This window comes from Capra hircus, chromosome 11 (assembly GCF_001704415.2).
Source record: "Capra hircus breed San Clemente chromosome 11, ASM170441v1, whole genome shotgun sequence".
In the NCBI taxonomy this organism is placed as follows: Eukaryota; Metazoa; Chordata; class Mammalia; order Artiodactyla; family Bovidae; genus Capra; species Capra hircus.
The window spans coordinates 46617545-46640073 of record NC_030818.1 but is presented as its reverse complement, the minus strand read 5'-3'; the positions used below and the strand labels follow the sequence as shown (position 1 = coordinate 46640073).

General features: G+C 50.1%; 1 protein-coding gene across 4 annotated transcripts in view; it reads left to right on the top strand.

Annotated features, from left to right (window-relative positions):
• The window catches only part of PAX8 (paired box 8), a 65643-nt gene continuing 43338 nt past the window's right edge, over window positions 225-22529 (top strand). For all 4 annotated transcript variants that reach the window (XM_018055347.1, XM_018055345.1, XM_018055346.1 and 1 more), the window contains exons 1-2: window positions 225-313; window positions 655-761. In XM_018055347.1, the coding sequence (XP_017910836.1) occupies window positions 737-761 (25 nt within the window). In that variant the 5' untranslated portion in view covers window positions 225-313; window positions 655-736. The remainder of the gene's footprint in view (window positions 314-654; window positions 762-22529) is intronic.

Below are 22529 nucleotides of genomic sequence, written 5' to 3'. Positions count from 1 at the left end.
CCAGGCCTGCTGAGTTAGGGCTCAGCTGCCTCTCTCTCCTCTCTCCACTGGAAACAGAAGCTCCAGCGAATGTTTCTAACTCCTGAGTCCACTCAGCCATGTCCCCCTTGCAAAATCCTCCCCTTCCCGCACCCAGCCAGCCAATCGGCGGCCTGCGAGCCTCTCCAGACGCATCTCTCCGGGCCCTGGCGGGATAAAACCAGTCGGCGATGCCGGGTGGATGGGAACAAACTTCGGAAGGAGGAGAGACACGGGGTCCAGGGCACCCTCGAGGGCGGACCCGGGCAGTGAGGGCCTGTGGCCGGCCGGCCAGGTATGCCGCCCAGGGGTTGGCTGAAAGCTGAGTGGGAGAGAGGGGTGATTCGAGAAGGGAGAGGGTCCCAGGAAGCCCAGCAGCCTTTTCTCTCTCAAGTTAAACTGGATGAGGCTGGGGCAGCCGAGCGGAGGGCAGCGGGTTAGAGTTCGGCGCTGCCCAGCGGACCCCAATGCCGGCTCTTCCGGACGGGCGCATGGGTTAGGCCGGCCTGAGGTTGGCCACTCTTAGCCTGAAAATCCTGCGACCCCTGCCTGGCGATGAAAGCCTCTGGGTAGGGCCTGGGGAGGAGGTATAAGGCGGCGGGCCGGAATCTTATACCCGTGCCCGGGTCTGTGCAGGGCAGCGGCGTGGCGGCGGGTGCGGCGCGGACCTGCGTGAGGAAGCCCTGAGCCCTCGGCGGGCTGCGAGCGACTCTCCGGGATGCCTCACAACTCCATTAGATCCGGTAAGAACGCGGCGTGGCCGGGGACCCCCGGAGCCCCCGCGTCGCTGTGCGTCCGTGCGTGCGTTCGGGTCGGTGGGGCTCGCGGCTCAGTGGACCCCTTGCGTGGGGACGCAGCTGGGGACGCCTCGGGCCTGGCTCTCCGCAGCGGCCTCCTCGCCACTTTCTTGGGCCCTGAGGTCTCCCCTCGGCCCGGCGGAACCGACCTCCCCAGGCCTGGGTTTCTGATGACCACCGGGAGGGGCGAGGAGCTCTCCGTGGGGTCAGAGGAGTGTCCTTCGCGTCCCATCCGCCTCTCGCCTGGCCCGTCAGAGTGGCCACCCTGCGCGCTCTCAGGCCCTACGCCGCGCCCCTGCTGGACTTGCAGCTCCCCTGCTCCCGACCTCTAAGCCCTCGTCCCCGGGTGCGCGCAGCTCTCTCCTGAGGCTCCCCGGGCGGGACCCTGAGCCCCGCGCACTTCTGCAGCCCACACGAGAGAAGCCCGCGGTCCGGGGCCCAGGAGCCGTGAGAGCACTGGAGGGCTATCGGACTCCTCCTTGCTCAACACCGGTCAGAAGGGGACCCGCGTGCGGGGCATCCGGCCGGGCGAGGACTGAGTCCTCCGCGGGCCGAATCCCGCTCCCCACCGGCATCCGGGTCCACGGCCTTCAAAAGCGCTCGGGGTCCCTGGCCGCGGCGCTGACTCTCCGAGACCTCCGGGCTCAGGTCGGGGTGGTCTGTGCCAGGAAGGAGCCGCAGGGCTGGGGCCGGTCGGCACAGTGGGCATGGCCCGCCGGGCGCTCAGCAAGTGTGGACAGCGAGCAGGAGTCACGGCCCAGTCCGCGGTGATGGATGGAGCCGGGCCAGCCGCGGGGAAGGCGATTTATGGGGCCAGGGCGCAACGCTATCGATTTGGGCCGGTGGAGTGAGAGGAAATCAATATTTCAGATGAATTCTCGGCGAATATGAAGTCCCGCTCGGCAAGCGGGACATTTGTTATAATAAGGAGGGTCGCATCGGGCGCTGCGCGCGGCTGAGATCTCAATTTAGCCCAGAGCGCCGCGGTACTCTGGGACTGGAGGCGGAGGATCCACCGACACAGGCGCGGGGACCCCCGTGCACGCCCGAAGGTTTCTCATTCGGGTTCGCTCCACCACCGGAGACTGAGTCAGCAGCACGCTCCCTCCCGATCCCGGTGCCCGGAGGTGAGCGAGGCCACCGCAGTCCTGGCCCCGCTCTGCGGGCCCCCGGCCTTCGGGGAGCGGAGTGGAAATCTCACCAATGCTCCCGGGAGCGGCGGGGTCGGCGAGCCAGGAGACCCAGCGGAGCGCCTGGCACTCCTCACTCCGCGCCCAGGCGTCATAAAAGCTCCTTGACCGCTTTCTGGGACCAGAACCAGGTTTCAGTCTCCTAGTCTTTAGCCTAATGCGGGTGTAACGACACACGTCGCCCTCGCCTCGGAATCAGGACTGGTCTCCCAGGCCGAGCGCGCGGCGCGGCGTCAGGTGCCGGATCCCACGCCAGGCTGGTTCCGCAGCTTCTGCTCCGCTCCGGGTTTCTTTCTACCCTTAAGCCACCGCCGACTTTCCCCTGACCGCTCTGGCGGTGATAAGAGTGGGTGCTCTCTCTCGGTCCTCGAATTTACAGTCCTGGACCAGACCTTTTCCTCTCTGTCGCTGCGTGAGAAATAAGACGATGTCACGGTCCCTCGGGTTGGCTGGATTTTGTTTTCACTACTGATTGTCATTACGGAAGCGCTCGTTAGAATACATGGAAATCAAGAGGGACAGAAGAAAGGGCACAATTTATTTTTACTTTATTTTTAATCAGCCCCAAACCCAGATGAAGAGACCCTGCTTTTCCATTAGCTCGGAAGCAATCGCCTTTGGGTTTGGGGAGGGAGCGGTTTCGCCCCTATCGCAGGCAGGGCCTGGGACAGAAGTATTTTCTGTCTAGAGGGGACTTCTTCAATCCTCTCCCCAAAACAAATAAAAAAATAAGTCTGAGAGAGAGAGAAAGGCTTTCTCCTATAGTTTAATTTAATGCTAATGAAACAGAAGAAAATTGCTTAAAGCGTAGCTCAAAAGATTCAAGGCTGTCCCCTGTTTCTTTTCCAAATCCTCTCTAGGTAAATCTGAGTGAGAGACCCTCCGTCTTTCCAACACTTGAAACGATTGTCTGTATTTAGAACTAAATTCACAAGCTGAGCCCTCCAGTTTTTTATAAGCCCATTTCCCTCGTTGGTCTTAGAGATTTCCTTCTTTCTCCCTTTCTGAGTTCATGGCTCTGCCTGGACTTTGCCTGGAGAAGCCTTCCTGAAGCTTTTCCCTGGAGCAAAAATGGGGTGAAGGCGGCCGGCGGGATCTTTTCGCGGGAGCGAGGCCCAGCTCACCGTTTCAGATAGAACGAAACGCGCTGAGAAAAGTTTCGCGCGGCCTCTGCCGCCCCCGCTACTGCGGCTCACCCCAGGCTGATCTTGCTCCGCAGGGGGATCTTTAAAATTTCTTTTTTCCTCCCTACTGTTTTATTCTGAAGGGATGTGGAGAGCGAAGAGTGAATGAGTCTGATTTGCCGATGGTCAGCGATGGGATGAACGGTCCGTAAAATCCACCCGGAGTTTTGTAGCATCAAGGAACAGAGATCCCGAGCAAGAACTTTTCTTTAAAGAGTAAAAGATGCCACCTAAGTATTAGAATATAAACAGTACTACATCCGTGAGGAAGAGGGCTCAGTTAAAAAAAAAGCAAGCAGGTTGTTATTAAAAGCTATGCACAGTAACTTTTCAGAAATCCTCTTCCCCCAACTCCTGAAAATATATTATTCAAGAAGTAAGATGAGACTTTCCATTAAGGAAAGAGTGTTTCTCTAACTTCCTTAGATCACAGATGGAAAGCCCCCCCATACCCACCTCTCGGTTTTAAAAAGGAGAAGCCAAGAAACTGTTTTCTTCCCAGGTTTCTTGCCTGGGTTGAAAATAAGGTCTAGGGATGAGAAAAGGTCTTGAGGAACATAAAGAGGCATTGGGGTTCCTCAATTCATCTTTGTTTGGAGATGGTCCATCCTCCAACCCTGCTCCAAGCAAGTTAATTAGGAGATAATTTAGCTACCTTGTGAATTAGTTTTAAGATAAGTATCTTTTCAAGCTTTGTCACTTTAATTGCCCCACTGATTGATAAGAAGTAATTATTTCTAATTGACACTTTTTTGATGTCTATTGGAAGCATTTATTTGGGACATTTTCAGGGTGGAAGGAAAGTTAATTAATTTTATCAGTCTATACCCAAAAGGACTGTACCTAATTTTACTGAGGAGGACAAAGGAAGTGGAGGGGAAAAAAAAACACAAATCAATCTCAGAAATTTAATTATTAAGAGATATTTTGGTTCAGAGGGGAGCACCTACCATTATAACTACATGTCAAAACTTTCTATTTATGGCCTCGAATCTTGAATTTTAATATGGCACGTGGTTTATGTGTATGCCTTTTCCCAGGAATATACATCCCTTTATATACTGACTTCATTTTGGAGGTTACTCAGCTTTGTAATTAAATTTGTGAAAAGTAAGATCAAGGGAGCTCAGTACCCTCAGAATAAATGGTATCATTTTTGTAAGAGCAAATTGTAAGAAAGATTTACTAACCGTCATCCTTGCTCTGTAATTATTGATAGAGTTGGGTATAAAGGTGAAACTTTACTTACGGTGACATGACTTTTCATACCTAAACCTCAAACCTCGGAGTAAACAGTTTAATCATTCACATCCCTTAGAATGTGTTCGTGTGAAAGAAAAAGAAGGGAGAGACTGAAGAGAAAAAGAAAGACACTGAAAGGAGACAATGAGGGAGGGGAGCCTAGAAGGGAAGAAGGTGATTGGAGAGGAAAGAACTCATTTCAGAAATGAAGGTAGCCAGGTTCTTGGAAACTTTGCCATTCAATATAAGGAAATCAAAATTCTACCTTAAAACACGTCCTTTTGAATATGATCTCAACCACATTCCCTACACCCTCACCATCACCAGAACCCCCACTTGTTCATGCATAAAAAGGCAGGATCTTTGGGGACTGGCTGGTCCAATTTTGGGGTGTCTAGACATCAAAGTTTGGATTTGGTGCCCACGAAAAGGAAGCAAGAAAAGAGACATTGTGCTCTGGTGGCTTATAAAGAGATTTAAGTGTTGTTTATTTTTATTATTAAAGCCCCTGGGATCATTCCTAGTTCTGAACCCACAGTCTTTTCCGTGGATTGACTTGTGACTCACTGACATAGGAAAACATTTCCACATTAATCCAAAGTGGAGACACACGCTCCCGCACACCCACGCATGCCTGAAATCAGAGCAGTTTCATCAGACATGATACTGTCCTGTCAGGTTCATTTCAGCCAGTGCCTGTTTCCATCATTTATGTTTAAAATCTTGTCTGCTTTTAATGATGTTTCTCCCGTATTACGTGGAGCGACAAGAATGAGGAAACACGTTAAATGAAAAGAAATTTAAAACTTACAAACAGCAGATAATATCGCATACCAACCTCGCTATTAGTGAAACTGAAATAATGTATAAATAATGCAAAAAAAAATCAGCAAGGGAGAGTTTAGTAATGGAAAATTCCCCTGCAATTAAATGAAAGAGTAATTTAGTGGAGATATGCCTGGATGGATTAGCATTTATTAATTGGTTCTCATAAAAACAATTTGTGTGTGTATGTTTGGGGAGAGAGTGTTTAAAGTATGGATTTTTCATGGGAAAAGTTCCTCAAATATTCATATCAAATTATGTAGCTATCACAGTCTATTTTGTGAAAAAATCCAGTTCTCTCACTGGCGAATTTCACCTGCACACAGAGAAAGTAGGGGTTAGGAAGAGAAACCCCTTGAGATCAAAAGAAGGAAGCGGGGTTCCTTTTTCTCTTGGGACATTTTCGGGCGTGAAACCAGTTGGCAGAGCCGGCTATGCTTAGGAACATCCAAACCGGTCCTGAGACGACTCCCAGGTGACCCATCTCCTCTGGGACATGACTAAGAAGCAGAGGAGGCTGCTCTGTGGCTCTGCCCCCCCCCGCAACCCCGCCCCAGTCTGCTCCAGCATCCTCACCAGCTCAGGCAGGAATTGCAGTTTGTAATCTCAGCAAGGAGCTTGCTAGGGTTGACTGATGCCGGGATGTGTTTACTTTCTCTCGCCACAGTTGGTCTGTCTTCAGTTCTAAGCATTTTAAAGCTGCTCTATTTATCAATCCAAGAGGTACTGACTTCTCAGTTGCGCTGAGAAAGCTTTGAGCTCTGAGGTTCTGAGTACACAAAGAGATAAAAGACACAATTTCATTTAAGGAGGGGAAAAAGATGATTTTAAAAGGAGGGAGGGGAGCGTGCCCCTCCCATTCCAGGCTACAGTTTGCTTTTGTTTTAGTTGAGATTGGGCGAAAGACTGTGTCTCAGCCCCCAGGAGCCTTCACTCCCTTCAGAGATACAACTTGGGGGTGTAAAGCTCTTTCAAAAAAGAGGAGGATGCAACCTCCCACTCAGAGCTCTTTGGTGGGGAGGATTCTTTCTAGAACACCTTGGCTCAGGTTCTTTTGGAGGCGAAGTTAAAAAGACATTATACCTAGGAAGTAGGTGCAATGCCTGCTTCCAACAGACGTGCTAGGTGTTTCTTTTTTGGAAGAAAGAGTATAGAAAGCGCAGTCCAAGGGTCTCCTCGTTCCTAAAAACTTCACCCTCCCAGGAGAATCTCGGTTCCTCCAGTCCATGGTCAGTGACCCTACGGTAGAATTTCTGGATCAGGGTGGAGTGGGCAGGGCCATCCACAATTCCTTATTTATCTGTGTTCTTAATTGTATACTGGGTCGTCCCTGGTGGCTCAGTGGTAAAGAACCCACCTGTCAATGCAGGAAATCCAGCTTCGATTCCTGGGTCGGGAAGATCCCCTGGAGAGGGAAATGGCAACCCACTCCAGTATTCTTGCCTGGAGAATCCCATGGACAGAGGAGCCTGGTGGGCTACAGTCCTTGGGATCGCAGAGTCGGACACGACAGAGCGACTAAACTTGTTGTGTTATGTTTAGTCACTGAGGTCCAGAGTCAGGGCTGACAAGTCTTTGGGGGTTTCTTAAAACCCCTCCAGACCCCTCCCTTGGTCAGGTGGGCCACATGAGCAAATGTCTCTTACCGGCACTATGGATCAGAAAAATCATGGTAGAAAGGTTTCTGTTTTAAACCACCTTTGGTCACTAAGTATGGGCTTTACTTTGACTGGGGCTTCTTCCCCATGAAGGACAAAGGGCCTGGGTACACACCAGTGTCTCCTTGCCGCGGCATGTCTCAGATCAAAGGGAGGGAAATTCAGGGGTCCTCCAGTGATATGTGGGTCTTGTTTCTGTGTTAATGCTGGAGGGTCCTCCGGAGGTCCTGAATACCATGGAAAATGCCAAGGATCATCAAGGGTCCACACAGCCTGCCCACAGCTGCGGCAGCTCTGCCCGTGCCTCATTCGTATCCAAAGAAAGAGATGTGATACACAGTGCTGAGCACACCGTGGCACTTAGGGAGCCCTTGGTAAATGTAAGTTCTGAATATTTTATCTCTGAGGGCTATTGCAGGTGTGGAATTCTGCTGGGAGAGAGCACATCCATCATCTCATTTAATTCTCAGGAGCCACCAGGCAGGTGTGTTACGGCCATTTTTACAGAAGAGAGGAGCACTCGTGCTCAGTGAGGCTGATGTGTCTGCAGCTCCCTTTCCACTGTCTTCTTTCTCAAAGTCCAGCTCATCAAAACTCCCCGCATCACTAGATGGCTTCACGCCTGCAACTCTATTGGGAACTTAGGCCAGCATCTTGGGGCAGGAGGCTCAAGGATTCTTACCAATAGAGTCAGATAGGACCATCAGTCTGTTGGCTTGGTTTCCTTATCACCATCCCTAAAGCTCCAACTCAGTTAAAACAGACTATTCTCAGTCTTCCCATCTGCAAAATGGGGGCAATGGTCCCTACCTGGATGTCCCTCCTGGAGGTCCTGTGAGGAGGAAGAAGATGGTCAGCCACTCAGGAAAAGCAGAGAGAGGGTGCTTTCTTTTAACACATCCCCTCCAGTGCTGACATGTTTCCACCTGCATCAAAAAAAAGCGGCTACCCGCAAGAACCTCAAAGCTCCAGCGGTGCAATCCGTCAGCACACGGTACTTACACAGTAGTATATGCAGAGCAATGCCGAGGTTGTGAATTTAAGTCTCACCTAGAGCATGACCCTTTGGGCTTCCCAGGTGGCACCAGTGGTAAAGACTCTGCCCGCAATGCAGGAGACCCGGGTTCGATCCCTGTGTCACGAAGATCCCCTGGAGAAGGGAATGAGAACCCACTCCAGTATCCTTGCCTGGAGAATTCCAGGGACAGAGGAGCTTAGCGGGCTACAGTCCATGGACTTGCAAAGAGTCAGACACGACTGGACGACTAACACTTGCACAAGTACCTCCATAAATCATAGACCATCAGGGAACTTGCTCCCTTGGCATTTCCAAACCCCACTGGGCCTGCCTGCTTGGCTACATTTCAGAGACTAATAGATTAGTGGAAATGATGGACACAGGTTCAGAATTACTGGGAAGACCAAATCACAAAGTCAGGGGTGGTTGCTGGGTGCCCTCTCCACGGGCAGCAAGTGGGGAGCCCTTGGGATACCAGATCTTATTTCCCCAAGTTTAGGTTCATTCCCTCTTCTGCTTCCTGAGGGTTCCTCTCACTCAAGAGTTCAAAATTGAGTCATCTGCTCCTTTGACGCTTCAGCCAAGGTTCCACTTGTACCAGGAGCTGGAAAGGGCGTTGTTTTGTCCCTTTTTGCTGTGGAATGCAACTGCCCAGCTCCTGGCTGCTTGCATTTCTCAGAAGCAAACCCATCTTTGATTTAAGCAGAGAAAGACATGGAGAGACAAAACTACTTCTTCCCTCCCTTCCTTTAAAAAATTTTTATTGGCGTATAGTTGCTTGACAATGTTGTGTTCATTTCTGCTGTACAGTAAGGTGAATCAGCCATACATATACATAGATCCCCTCTTTTTTGGATTTCCTTCCCATTCAGGTCACCACAGAGCACTGAGTAGGGTTCCCTGTGCGATACAGTAAGTCCTCATTAGTTATCTGTTTGATACATGGCAGCGTATATATGTCAATCGCAGATCTCCCAACTCATCCCACCCAGCCCTTTCCCCCTTGGTTTCCATACGCTTGTTCTCTATGTCTGTGTTTCTATTTCTGCCCTGCAAATGAGATCATCTCTACCATTTTTCTAGATTCCACGTGTGTGTGTTAATGTACAATATTTGTTTTTCTCTTTCTGACTTACTTTACTCTGTGACAGTCATCTACGAATTATGCTTTTTGCAGAGACATGGATGGACCCCCTTCTTCTCTAACTCTGTTCCTTTTCTCTCCTGTCCTCAGCTCCAGTGCTCCTCCGTGTTCTCTTCTGCACTTGTTTCCCTAAGTGGCCTTGGAGTGACCTGAGTCGTTAGTGCTAATTAGTCCACCGGGATGTATTGCTACTGTCAGGCCCACACAGCAGAGTGGTCGGGAGCTGGTTGGGTGACGCATTTGAGGGACAAACAGCTTAATCTGCTGTCATCGTGTGAACTGCGTGTTTGCACACACCCAGGGCCCACTGTGTGTGTTGCATTTTGATTCCTCAGCTTCTTTGAGAGAACTATTATTCCTCAGATCAACTCAGGGCTGGCTGTGAGGTGTCAAGAGGGCGAAGGACTTTTGAAGTCACTGTGAAGCCAGGTCCTGTGAATGAATTCCTCTGTAGGCGGTTGGGGGTTGCCTCTAGAGGGGCTTTGCCCGTGAGCCTGACCCTGCTGCTTTCTTGCTGTGTGATTTTAGGCAAGTCAGTTGTCTTTCTGGGGAGAGTTTCCTCTGTATAAAAGACGGGCATATTGCAGGATTTCTAGGAAACACTGAAAGTGAAACCAGTTTCCTCGCCTGGCACATAGCAACTACTCAAGAGTTTTCCCCTGTTCCGATACATGGATACCCGGGGAGAAGAGTCCTTCCCAATTCTCCGGGACAGATGTTCTAACAAGACACGGTTTTAGCACTTCCTGTGAAACTCTCCATGTGTAACTTGAAACCCTGTGTCAAAATTTTGCTCCAGTTCAGATTTAGGACAGGGCTTCCCTGGTGGCTCAGTGGGAAAGAATCGCCTTCTAGTGCAGGAGACACAGGTTCGATCCCTAGTCCAGGAAGATCCCACATTCCACAGAGCAACTAAGCCCGTGTGCCTTAACTATTGAGCCTGCCCTGTAGAACCTGGGAGCTGAAACTACTGAGCCCACGTGCCCTAGAGCCTGTGCCCTGCAAGAAGAGAAGCCCCAGCACAGCAGCTGAAGAGTAGCTCCTGCATGTCACAATTAGAGAAAAACCAGCGCAGCAATGAAGACCCAGCACAGCTAGAAATAATAAAAATAAATTAAGGGGAAAAAAAGATTTAGGACAGACATGTTAATATTCTACTTGGACAAAATCATAGACCTGCAGTCTAGGGGTGTTGGATTAAATGAAAGGATTCATGAAAGGTGCTGACTCAGAGCCGTGTGGCTATGATCAGCTGCTACTCCAATCCACTCTGAAAAAGGAGTCCTTGTTTCCTTTTACCAGAAAACCCAATCATCAGGGAAGCAGCAGGTTCATGATAGAATGGGCTGTCTGTGGATTTTATGTTGGCATCCAGAACATTCTAGGGTTTTGGTAGAACTGGCCTTAGAAAAAGGATGAACTAGAGTGAGCATGTATCTGTGATGTATGTGTAGCTGAGATAGGACCAAAGGGAGATGTGCTTTGAGTGTGTGCGTGCATGCTCAGTTGCTTCAGTTGAGTCCAACTCTGCGACTCCGTGAACTGTAGCCCGCCAGGCTCCTCTGTCCATGGGATTCTCCAGGCAAGAATACTGGAGTGGGTTGCCATGCCTTCCTCAGGGGGATTTTCCTGACCCAGGAATAGAACCCATATCTCCTGCATGCCTTGAGTCCTGATTCCTAATTGATCCAGAACCATATGTTTAAAAAAAAAAAAAAAAGAATTCATGAATCTTCTGCTTTCTTTCTCCTTCTCTCCAGCCCCACCCCTACCTTCTGTCTGATATTTTCCTACTTTATGTAATAGTAATCCAGCTTTGGCACCATAGCAAACTCTGGTTGACATTTAAAAGTCTGGAATTAGCTAAGCAAGAGATTTCTGACTCCAGCTCTGTTGTGCTCTTTCCCTTGAACCTGAGATTCTTCTTGATGACTGTCAAAATGGAGATGGCAGGAATGGGGTGGTTTCCTGACAAGTCCTCGGGGCAGCTGGCTGTGACTTCGAATTGGAGGAAGAGATTGGGGGGAGGATGCTGGGGCAGGAGAGACACTGAGGTCAAGCTGGAATCTGAAGGTCAGAGCTTTCATCCAATTTCACAAGCCCTTGTGGATGTTACCTGCCACGAGCAGAGCATCATGCCGTTGCTGGTGGCACCCAGTGCCAGGGTAGTCCAGGCAAATGAGAGGGGTGAGAGGCACCATCTTGGAGCAGGGAGCTAAAGTCTTATGATTCCCTGTCAAAAGGATCAAACACACAGTACCAGCCAGGGCTGAAAATAATCAGACAAAACAATTCAGTGTCTGGACGAGGACTGCAAACTAACAACCCAAATAGTGGGAGCACTAAAGGTCATTTATAGCCAGGAGCCAGCCCAGTGCAATCGTGCGGTTGCTGATAACAGGTAAACCTCATCTGGCTTTCTGGAGCCTGGCTGATCTCTGGAGAAGTCACTGTTCAAGAAAGGCAGCATGTGAGGCTGTGTTGGATCAGTCAGCTCCATGACGGTGTACACTGGGGCCTGCTGGGCACATCTAATGCTTAACCCCCGTGTGTTCAGAGATTTGCAGATTTTATAAGACATCTCCCTTTAGGCAGAGTGACAAGACCTGGGTCCTTCCAGTCCCCCTGTCCTCTGGTGATATGAAAGTGAAAGTGTCAGTCGCTCAGTTGTGTCTGACTCTTTGCAACCCCATGGATTGTAGTCCACCAGGCTCCTCTGACCATGAAATTTTCCAGGTAAGAATACTGGAGTGGGTAAGCCATTCCTTTCTCCAGGGGATCTTCCCAACCCAGGGATGGAACCGGGGTCTTCTGCATCACAGGATATGATAACACCCCAGAGATCCCACAAGCAGCTCATCTCCTGCTGGCCTCAGAGTTGTCTGGACAGGTGCCCCCAACTGGAACAGACATTCTCTGGGTATTGGGGTTCACCCTCTTGTTGAGTGTCACCCTCTCTAGAGTCTTCCTGGAGCCACACAGTTGCCACCCTGATTACTTCATCACAGCTGCTTTCCTCGGAGTCTGACTGGTCGGCTTGGCTGGAAGGTGTCCATCCCCCCAGGAAAGCTTAAGCAGGAGCGTGGTGAGCCCCTGCCCACGCTGCTCTCTGTCCCCACTTTCCCGGAAGTCACTCACTGTCCTACCGTGTACACACAATTGCACACAGCCTTGTATTATTTACAGACTGTTTTCTGTGTGTTCATTATCCTGCCCTGCATAGAAGCCTGGGAACCTCTTTACCCTGGATGTTTTTGAGTGTGTGTGTTAGTCACTCAGTTGTGTCCAACTCTTGTGACTCCATGGACTGTGGTCTGCCAGGCTCCTCTGTCCATGGGATTCTCGAGGCAAGAATACTGGAATGGATTGCCATTCCCTTCTCCAGAGAATCTTCCCAACCCAGAGATCCAACCCAGGTCTTCTGCAATGCAGGCAGATTCTTTACTATCTGAGCCAGCAGGGAAGCCCCTTCCCCCTGGATGGAGGTGGCCAAAGATACGGGTCCTTGCGGGCTAGGCACATGTGGTCTGAATCCCTTTCAGACCGTGGGCACCTGTGTGACCTCAGGAGCCCCTCACCAGTGAAGCAGACCCATGGTTCCTGCCTCAGTGGGCGGCTGGGGGGGCCTGCTGGACCTCGCATCCATGATACATACATCTCAGCCATCCTTAACACATGCTGCTCAAACGCTACCTCCCCTTAGAGGCTTCCACAATTCCTCTCCTTCTCCCCAGTGTCTTTAGTACCTTATTTTTATGGCATGTTTTGCAGCCTATTTTGTATAAGAATGTCTGTTTCTATACCTCTCACCTTCTAGACTTGAGGATGCGATGTCACAGAAGCCTTGTAGGTTCTGTTACATCAGATTGGCTACCTAGACCCAGAGTTGTTCAAGGCCAGGAGGGTGAAGCCCTGTTGCCCCATTTTACCGACAAGGAAACTGAGGTCAGATAACTATGCTGTGTCCCAGATGGCATAGGTTAGTGGTAGAGGAATGGCTCCATGCCTATAACTGGGACTCTCGTGATATGGTGCTCCCTTTTGAAGGGTGGCATGGGGTACAGTGAAAGCTGACCCAGGGGAATGAGAAGAAGGAGCCCCCTAGTTTCTGACTGGATGGGCAAAGCCCAATGACAGCTGCCAAGACAGACAAAAGTGCACACACATATACACTCATACTCACACCCACATGTATGCACACACATACACATGCTCCCATACACACCAATGTACAGAGACTCGGACATACAGACACATCGCACAACCAAGGCTGAGACTAGCATGAGTCACCAAAGCATGCAAAGTGCAAAATTTAAGGAGGTCCCACTCTTGGGCTCATTAAAGGACAGAATCAGCCCTGAAAGCAAGTGCCCCCTTAAATTCTATACCCTGGGTTCCTGGCTGTCCTCACCCTGGTCCACAGTCTATGATACACACACCTACCCAGTTATACGTACACTCTTACACACATGGATGGCAAGTACTCACACACACACATGCATGCATACAAGACTCACCCTTTCATACACATAAGCACATGTGTGTGCCAGAACATTTTCCTTGGTTTGGGAGTGATAAAAATGACGGCCAAAGAAATCTCTGCTGTCAGAGACCCCAAGAGACTTGGTTGTGAAATTACAGGAGCAATTGTGAGAGCTGACTGAGTCCATGACTCTAGACACAGTGAAGAAAGTGAGGTTCCAAGAGGTCCAGGGAGCCTGCAGTATGTTGAGTATCAATTCTGGTCAGTCTAGCCTGCGGTTACTGATTTGTAACCTCCATGTTCTTGAAATCTGTGGTTTGAAGTCTGAGCAGAGAAACTCCACTGTCCAGTCATGACCTCTGCTCCACCCCCCTTAGATTATGGGACATCTGTGGCTGTGGAGCCCTGCAGAGACCTTGTTTTCAAATGAGACCCAAGGGCAGTCAGTCATTGGCACAGGTTGCTTGTCTGGCCAGTGTCAGAGCTGCTGGAAATACTCAGGCTGTGGGCTTCATGGCAGCTCTGCCCAAGTGAGGAAAGTGTTACCAAGAGTGTGAGCAACAGCAGCAGGACTTGGACTTGCCTGTTCAAGAATCTGACCTCTTGCTTCCCCAAGGATGACAACATGGAAGACAGCTGGCGGAAAACTGTCACTGGTGGGCTCCTGGATCAGACAGCGAGAATGTCCTTGCTCAGAATCCCTGGGAGCCCTGCCCTGGAACCTTAGGAACACGCACGCCCTGTGCACTTAACTAGTAGGTGCAACGTGAACGGGAACCACAGTCTTGTGGACAAACAACGCCACACCGTACTTGTTGCAGCGCCACAGGAACCGATCACTACAAACAGTGTGGTCATAGGAAATATTTCATGCATTTGATCAACAAACATTTGTATAACTTCCATAAATCAATTCTTGAACAATGTTTCCCTGCGGAGTGGGCAAAGGTACCCACTTGTGGATATGATGAGTAATGAGTAGTGGTGGCAGGAAAAACTACATTTATGGATAAAATACCTTTGAGTTAAAGGAGGATTTTTTTCCCTCTCTAGTGGCCACTACCTCACACTTTTTCTTGGGTCCTAGGAGTTGATTTAGCATGCATGTGTACTTAGTCACTCAGTCTTATCTGACTCTTTGCGACCTCATGGACTGTAGCCTGCCAGGCTCCTCTGTCCATAGGATTTCCCAGGCAAGAGTACTGGAGCGGGTTGCTATTTACTTCTCTAGGGATCTTCCTGACACAGGGATTGAGCCCATGTCTCCTGCATTGGCAGGCAGGTTCTTTACTACAGAACCTCCTGGGGAAGCCAGGACTTGATTTAGCAGCACGTTCTAATTTCCCTAGGTTGAGTTTGCTGTGGTGCTCCTGGAAGAACACTGTGTGAGACCCTCCAGATGCCCCAACCCTTGGGAACAGCTGAGGTCAATATGAGACTGGTGTTGCCTGACATCCACACAGTGACCCCAATTCTGTGAAATGATGAGGTCCCCATGCCTGTGTCAGAAAGCATCCTGAGCATATCCATCACGGGGAATTTACATTGCCACCATCCAAAGAGAAGATGTGCCCCTTCCTCTCATCTTCACTTTCCCTAACAAACCCCCTTCTTTCCAGGCACTTGGTATAATATAGCACCCATGTATCGGTCATTTAGGAACCCAGTCACTTTGTGGACCATAAGGACATACACGGAAAAGGCGGGCTCCTGGATTGGGGTCTCCTGGCACTCAGCCGCCTGCATCCATTCTCCCATCACGCCTTGAGCAGTTGCTCCTTGGTCGCATTCTCAGCTTCCCTCGCATACACCTAGAGCCGTGTCACCTCCACTCGAGATTTTCTCTGAAGATCCTGTCACCTCTGACCTTCCCATCCCAGTCACCTGTCTTAGTCAGCCTGGGCTTTGATGTCAAAATGCCGCAAACTATGTGGCTTAAACAACAGACACCTATTTCTCAAGCTCTAGAGGCTGGAAGTCTAGGGGGAAGTGCCAGCATGGTCAGGCTCTGATGAGGGCCTCTTGCCAGTTGCAGATGGCTGCCTTCTTGCTGTGTCTTCGCATGGGTTTTCCTCAGCGCAGGGGACTAAAGAGAGAGAGCTCTGGTGTCTCTTCCTCCTCTTACAAGGGCACTAATCCTGTAATGAGCAGCCCACTCTCACAACTTCATCTGACCTTAATCATCTTCCAAAAGCCTCCACCTCCAAATATTACCATATTAGGGGTTAGGTTATCAACATATGAATTGGGATGGACACAAACGCTCAGCCCATGACACCAGCCATAGAAATCATGGTATATTTTTCTTCCTTTTGGATGCACAGGCCACTTTGTCCACCCTCCAGAGGTGCTTCTGTTCTCTGCCCTCTACTCCTGTGATGTACCTGTTTCTGCTCCTCCTGGCCTCTTTCACTTCTAAGTGGGTCTCCCTGTGCACGCTGTGCCTGCATCACTCCAGGTTTTATTGTAGCTTCTAAGGGTCCATCTGTAGTCGCTTCATCTCTGACTCTGACTCCCTGGCAAGCCTGTACCTGCCTGGCAGTGCCTGGCACGTGTGTCTCACCTCACCCCCACCAATCATGCTCAGTTACTCCCAATTCTTATGATGTGCTCTCCCTGAACCTACATTCCCAGCCACAGAAGCCTAGAGTTCTCACTCCTGTCTCAAAGGGCATCACTACTCTAATATTCAGCCCAGTAGGTAAACATCCACTGAGTCCTTCAGTATGGCAGGCATGGAATTTAGCTATGGGATTATAGGGCTCAAGAACCATGCTTCTGCATTTATGCTGACATTCTAGAGAGGAAAGCAAACTGGGCTTTTAGCCACAGCACAGAGAGACAGTGAGGGTTTCAGTCCAGAGAGGCACAAAATGCTGAGCTAGGAGGTGGTGGCATGCTGGGCTGTGAGTGGATGGCGGGTGGGAGCCTGCCCTGAGACAGGGGCAGAAATCCACCAGGGACTCAGGAGGGACCAGAGGGAGCAGAGATGTGATGTCCTAGGAGTGTGGGCAGGTTCCAGGACTCAGGGTCAGCCCTGCCCATAGCAGACAGCAATAGCAAGACAGGTGGGTTCAGACAGACTGTGTGGGGCTTGGACCAGAGGGGCCAGATGAAGGAGTTCACTCTAACCCTGCCATCACCAAGCCTGAGTCCAGTGCACTCAATATGCATGGGGGGTGGGGAGCTTTTCACTTGCTGTGCATGGAAACTGCCGTCCTCCGCTAGCTGGACTCCACGTTTCTCTTGTTGCTGATTTCCAAATTCCTTTTAGTTCTCTTGTTAGAGCCACATACCCACTTACTCTGTCTTCTTTGGGCTTTGTGGTATTTTTATTGAGTGGAACAGCTTGCCAATGGTCTGTGATCACTAGATGATTCACATTATCAAAGTGTTCTGGTTTCCCTCCTTTTCCAGTCCTGTTACAGAGAATCTGAGTCTGGTGATTTTCCAAATTCATCTTCGAGTCCTGCTAAATCTTCCTTTGCATCCAGACATTAGCAGGCATTTGTGGGCAAACTGCTGGTGAACAACCTGAGAAGCTTTGATCTCACCCCTCTGACCCATTTCCCACTATTTCTGTATGCAAACTCATGTTCCAGCCAACTAGCCTTTGTTTCCAAAATACACCATGTACATTGCTACCAAGGTGCCTCTGCCCAGTCAGTGGCAGCTGCCTGGAACTTTATCCCCACCCCCTTACTCCCCTTCACAATGCCCTGTTTATGTTCTTTGGGATTGGCCAAAAAGTTTGCTCGGTTTTTTCCATGTTACAGAAAACCACAAACAAGCTTTTTGGCCAACCCAAGACTTCCTTGGGCTTCCCAGGTGGCTCAGTGGTAAAGAATCAGCCTGCAACATAGGAACGCAGGTTCGATCCCTGGGTTGGGAAGATCCCCTGGCAGAGGAAATGGCAACCCACTCCAGTATTCTTGTCTAGAAAATCTTGCGGACAGAGTAGCCTGGCGGGTACAGTCCATAGGGTCCCAAAAGAGTCAGACACGACTTGCCAACTCAACAACAAGACTTCCTCAAACCAAACCCTCCCTGTCTGATACCCTCGCATTTAGTGACCATTCTGTCTGACTGCCCACTTCACCTGCCTCTGAGCTAGAATAAGAACTCTTCTAGTTGTCTCTGCATCCCCAGCATTTCTCTAAAATCCTATAGGGAGTGAGGGTCCCATATAACTTCATGATGGTAGTTTTCACATAGTTCTCTCATAACATGCTTCGTTCTCTTCCTAGTTGACCTAACTTGTATATCTGAAGTTTCAAATGAAGTTTTCCCAATTGAAATATACTTGATCTTTTCACATGATACTACAGTAATTACTCTCCTATTTTTCTTTATAGTAAGTGGCCACTATGGAACTGAGGTGGGGGCTTCCTAGGTGGCTCAGCAATAAAGAATCTGCTTGCCAATGCAATAGACCTGGGTTTGATCCCTGAGTTAGGAAGATCCCCTGGAGGACAAAATGGCCACCCACTCCAGTATTCTTGCCTGAAAAATTCCATGAACAAAGGAGCCTGGCAGGAGTCGGACATGACTTAGTGACTAAACAAGCAAGATGTATGCTAGATGCTTAATAAATATTTGCTAAATGAAAGAACCTTTTTGAAAACTTGCTTTCTACACATATTTCTCAAGTGTGGTCTCTAGCCTAGCATCAAAGGCTCCTGGGGCTCTGTTACCCAGTGTGGTGCCCTGGAATCTACCTCCTTCACTGGCTTCCCATGTTGCCACTGTGGATCAGCATCGGGGAACCAGTGATCTGAAGTCAGCCCACCGCAAGTCCCAGCTGGAAGTTAATCCCATGTGGAGTCTCTCATGCCAGCCTTCTGGAGAGAACGTCAGTCCTTCTATGTGCCTGGCAACTCCTCTACTGGGAGATCTCCCATCTGGGTATGGACAGGAGTGGGTCAGACTCAGGTGCAGTCTCAGTTTTGCTCTTAACTATGTGTGCTGAGTCTCTTCAGTCGCGTCGACTCTTGGAAATCCCATGGACTGTAGCCAGGTTCCTCTGTCCATGGGATTCTCCAGGCCAGAATACTGGAGAAAGTATCCATGCCCTCCTCCAGGGGGTCTTCCTGAGCCATGGATCAAACCCGCATATCTTATGTCTCCTGCATTGACAAGTGAGTTCCTTACTGCTAGTGCCACCTCCTTAACTATCCAAGGTGATGTCCTCAACTACAAGGGGGCTTCCCCAAGCCTGCTCTGCCTGTTCAGAGCTCGAACCTGGTTGATCTCTGGGTGTGTTTGCTGGAGCTGCTGTAACAAAGTACCACAAACTAGGGACTTCACAACAGACATGTATGGTCTCATGGTTCTGGAGGCTGGAGGTCTGAGGTCAAGATGTTGGCAGGGTTGGTTTCATCTGAGGGCTTAGAGGGAGAATCTGTTTGGTGTTGCTCCTCTAGCATCGGTGATGTGCTGGCCATGGTTGGTGTTCCTTGGCTTGCAACAGCATCACTCTGATCTTCTCATGGCATTCTGCCCATGTCTCTCTCTGTGTCCAAATTTCCCCTTTTGAAAGGATGTGGCCACAATGAATTAGGGCTCACCCTGATGACTTCACCTTAACTTGATCATCTACAGAGACCCTATTTCCGTATACGGTCACATTCTGAAATGCTGGGGCTTAGGACATCCACGTGTGAGTTTTGGGGGAGCACAGTTCAATGTGTAACAGTCTGAGTGTTGCTGGTGGTAGGTCTAGCTCAGTCCCACTTTAGCCTTTTTGGGTTTGCATGATACCAGCTGTAGAAGCCCTGGTTTGGGACTGACCAAGAGAGAAGTGGACTTCTCTGTCGGTCCAGCGGTTGAGAATCTGCTTGCCAGTGCAGAGGACACAGGTTCAACCCCTGGTCCGGGAAGATTCCACATTCATGGGGCAACTAGGCTGGTGTGTCACAAGAACTGAGCCTTCACGCCCTAGAGCCTGTGCTCCACAACCAGAGAAACCACTGCAGTGAGAAGCCCCTGCACCCCAACTCGAGAGTAGCCCCCACTCAGCACAACCAAAGAAAGCCTGCACGTAGCAGTGAAGACCCAGCACAGCCTAAGTAAACAAACCAACAAATCTAACACTAACAAAACAAGGGGGAGAAGTGACACCTGTTCTTGAGGGATTTCTTGCTGCTCACAGCCCCATAATCCCATGGAGGAAGGGACTCTGCTTCCCAAACTTAGAACCCACGGATAAGAGCTTCAAGACTTGGTTTCCCCACAGAAGAAAATCAAGTGACAAGCAAACTGGTAAAAGGACCAGGACTCTTCCAGGGTGCGCCTGGGCTCGGAATACATTGTCCGTCACCGCACTGCCATCTTCCTTCACTGTCGGCCAAGATGGCCCTAGTTGAGATGGTGCTGAAATCCCACAGGGCCCGCTGGCTGTGGAATGAATGGGAACATGGTTCAGAAGACATGAGTCCTGCCTGGGCTCTGCCGTGAAGTGAGTCTGTGGCCTCAGGCAGGTGACCTCCCTTCCTGGCTGGGGACCCTCTCGGATGTGGCCCACAGCCTGGCACTCACACACGTCCCCCCTCCGTTGTCGGTAAGCGGAGCATCTTTGTCTTCCATCGCTCAGGTCACGAGCAGCCTGAGGGCCCACTGTGCACCTCTCCCTTCATCTTTCCTTAGGTGGCCCCGAGCTTCTCCCGTGGAAAACTTGCCCACCGTCCCCCCAGCAGAGCTCTCTCACACCCCCTCCCGTATCAGCAGTTCCTGGCCTCCATTCTCAGGCCTGAGGGCAATCGTGCAGTTGAGGCTGTCAGGACTAAGAGGACAGTAGAGACGATCTGTGCCTTTCAAGCCAGACGAGGAAAGCAAAGTACAGACAGGAGGGCCCCAGAGCCGGTGCGACCCTGAAGTTCTCAGCGCCCCTCCCGTTTCCTCCCTGAAACCACAACCTGCGGGCTGGGTCTGCCCCTGCACGTTCCTGTCTCCTCAGGCAGCCTTGTCCAGTACGTAGTTCATGCTGCTGCAGCTTCTGATTCTGGGGAACCAGCTGCTGACAGGTGTGGAAGCCACAGATACGCAGTTTCGTCACAGATTTTGCTCAGTGTGTCAGACTCACAAGGGCCATTGTTCTTCATTTGTTCCAACCTGTTTGACTCCTCAGGGTGGCCAAGACCATCCTGCTCCCACAGCCACGTGACACACAGGGATGCACATACACACACACACATAGGGACACAGACACAATCCCACACACTTATATATACACACAGGGACACAAACAGCCACGTGCACACACCACACACACAGGGACACAAACAGCTATACACACACGGACATGAACAGCCACACACACACACACACACAGGGACATAAACAGCCACACCCACACAGACTCATACAGACACACGGGGACACAGACACACACACACATGCACATAGGGACACAGACACACACTCACACACTTACATATACACACAGGGATACAAACAACCACACATACACGGGCATGAACAGCCCCACACACATACACATACGTACACAGAGGGACACAGACTCACCCACGCACACTCATATACACACACACAAGGGCAAGAATAGACACACAGACACATTCATACAAACCAAGGGACACACACACTCATATAAACACACAGGAACACAGCCACATACACACAGACATGAACAGCCACACACACATACACATATATACACACAGGGACACAGATGCACCCACACACACTCAGATACACACACACACGAACACAGCCACATACACACACATTCATATACACTGAGGGACACACACACTCATATAAACACATAGGGATACAAACAGCCACATACACATAGGGACACAAACAGACACACTCACACACTCATACAGACATACACCAGAGCACAAACAGCCACACACACACACACAGAAATGTACACCCCACCACAGGTTTTCCACAGGGTTTTAAAAAGAATTGAAGGAGACAGTGCTGTGAATAGATTTTAAAACTTTAAGCTTCTTTTGGGCATCAGGGATGATGAACCTGTAAGTTTTTCAAGGGCAAGAACTGTGTCTTCTACTCAGAAACCATCTCCCCACATACACACAGCCTGGAATATTATTAGGCATAGAGTGGGCTTTCATTGAATTGAAATCTGATGAACTGAAAATTGCCTTAATGTAGAACCACTAAAAGAAAAACAGCATTAATATCCATGAGCCTCTGACCCCAGGGGGAGTCGAGGGCACAGCACAGTGACTGGTACAGATGCTGGGCTCCTAAGGGTTGGATCACTGAGTGCCGACATGCCTGCCTCGGATGTGCCCACTCTCCGAAATGCAGAGGCCCTGGTCCTTCCCACTGCAGCCCCAGATGTGCGATTCCAGGGATCTGGAGGTATCTAAGAGGCTCGGTGGCAAGGAAGGAGCTGACTATGACCTCTAGGCAACCACCAGCAAGTACTGGCAAGTTCCATTTGCAGCCTCTCACCAGAAGTTTGTGTTTAATCCATAAATTCATGCTTTCAATAAATATTTATTGACCATCCTCAGAGTGGATATAAACTCTGGGCAATAGCCAGACGAACTTTTTTTAAAATACGTACATTGTGCCAAGAGATTCTGGTTGAACTGACAGGGGTGGAAAGTTTCTGAATACCCCCAGATACTCTAGCAGGCAACCAGGGTGGAAAGCACCAGTCTTCTTCCTGTGATGCAAGCTTAGATGGTCGGACACTATACCTGTCCTCCAGGAGCTAGGTGTCCAGGGAGCAGGCAGAGCACTGGCCCCAAGAAAGACCAATAATGAGACTCAGATGGAGGACTGTGGACCAGGGCAGTCAGAGGGGAAGAGAGCAGGGGATAAGGAAGGCTTTTGAGAGGTGGTCCAGGCAGGCCTCTGTCCTCAGTAACATGACGGCCGGGGTGCGGGGTGTGTTTTAGCCACCCCAAAGCCACATCCACAGAGAGGAAGCTTCCTCTCTTTAGGAAGGGGAGGGAATGTGTCTCC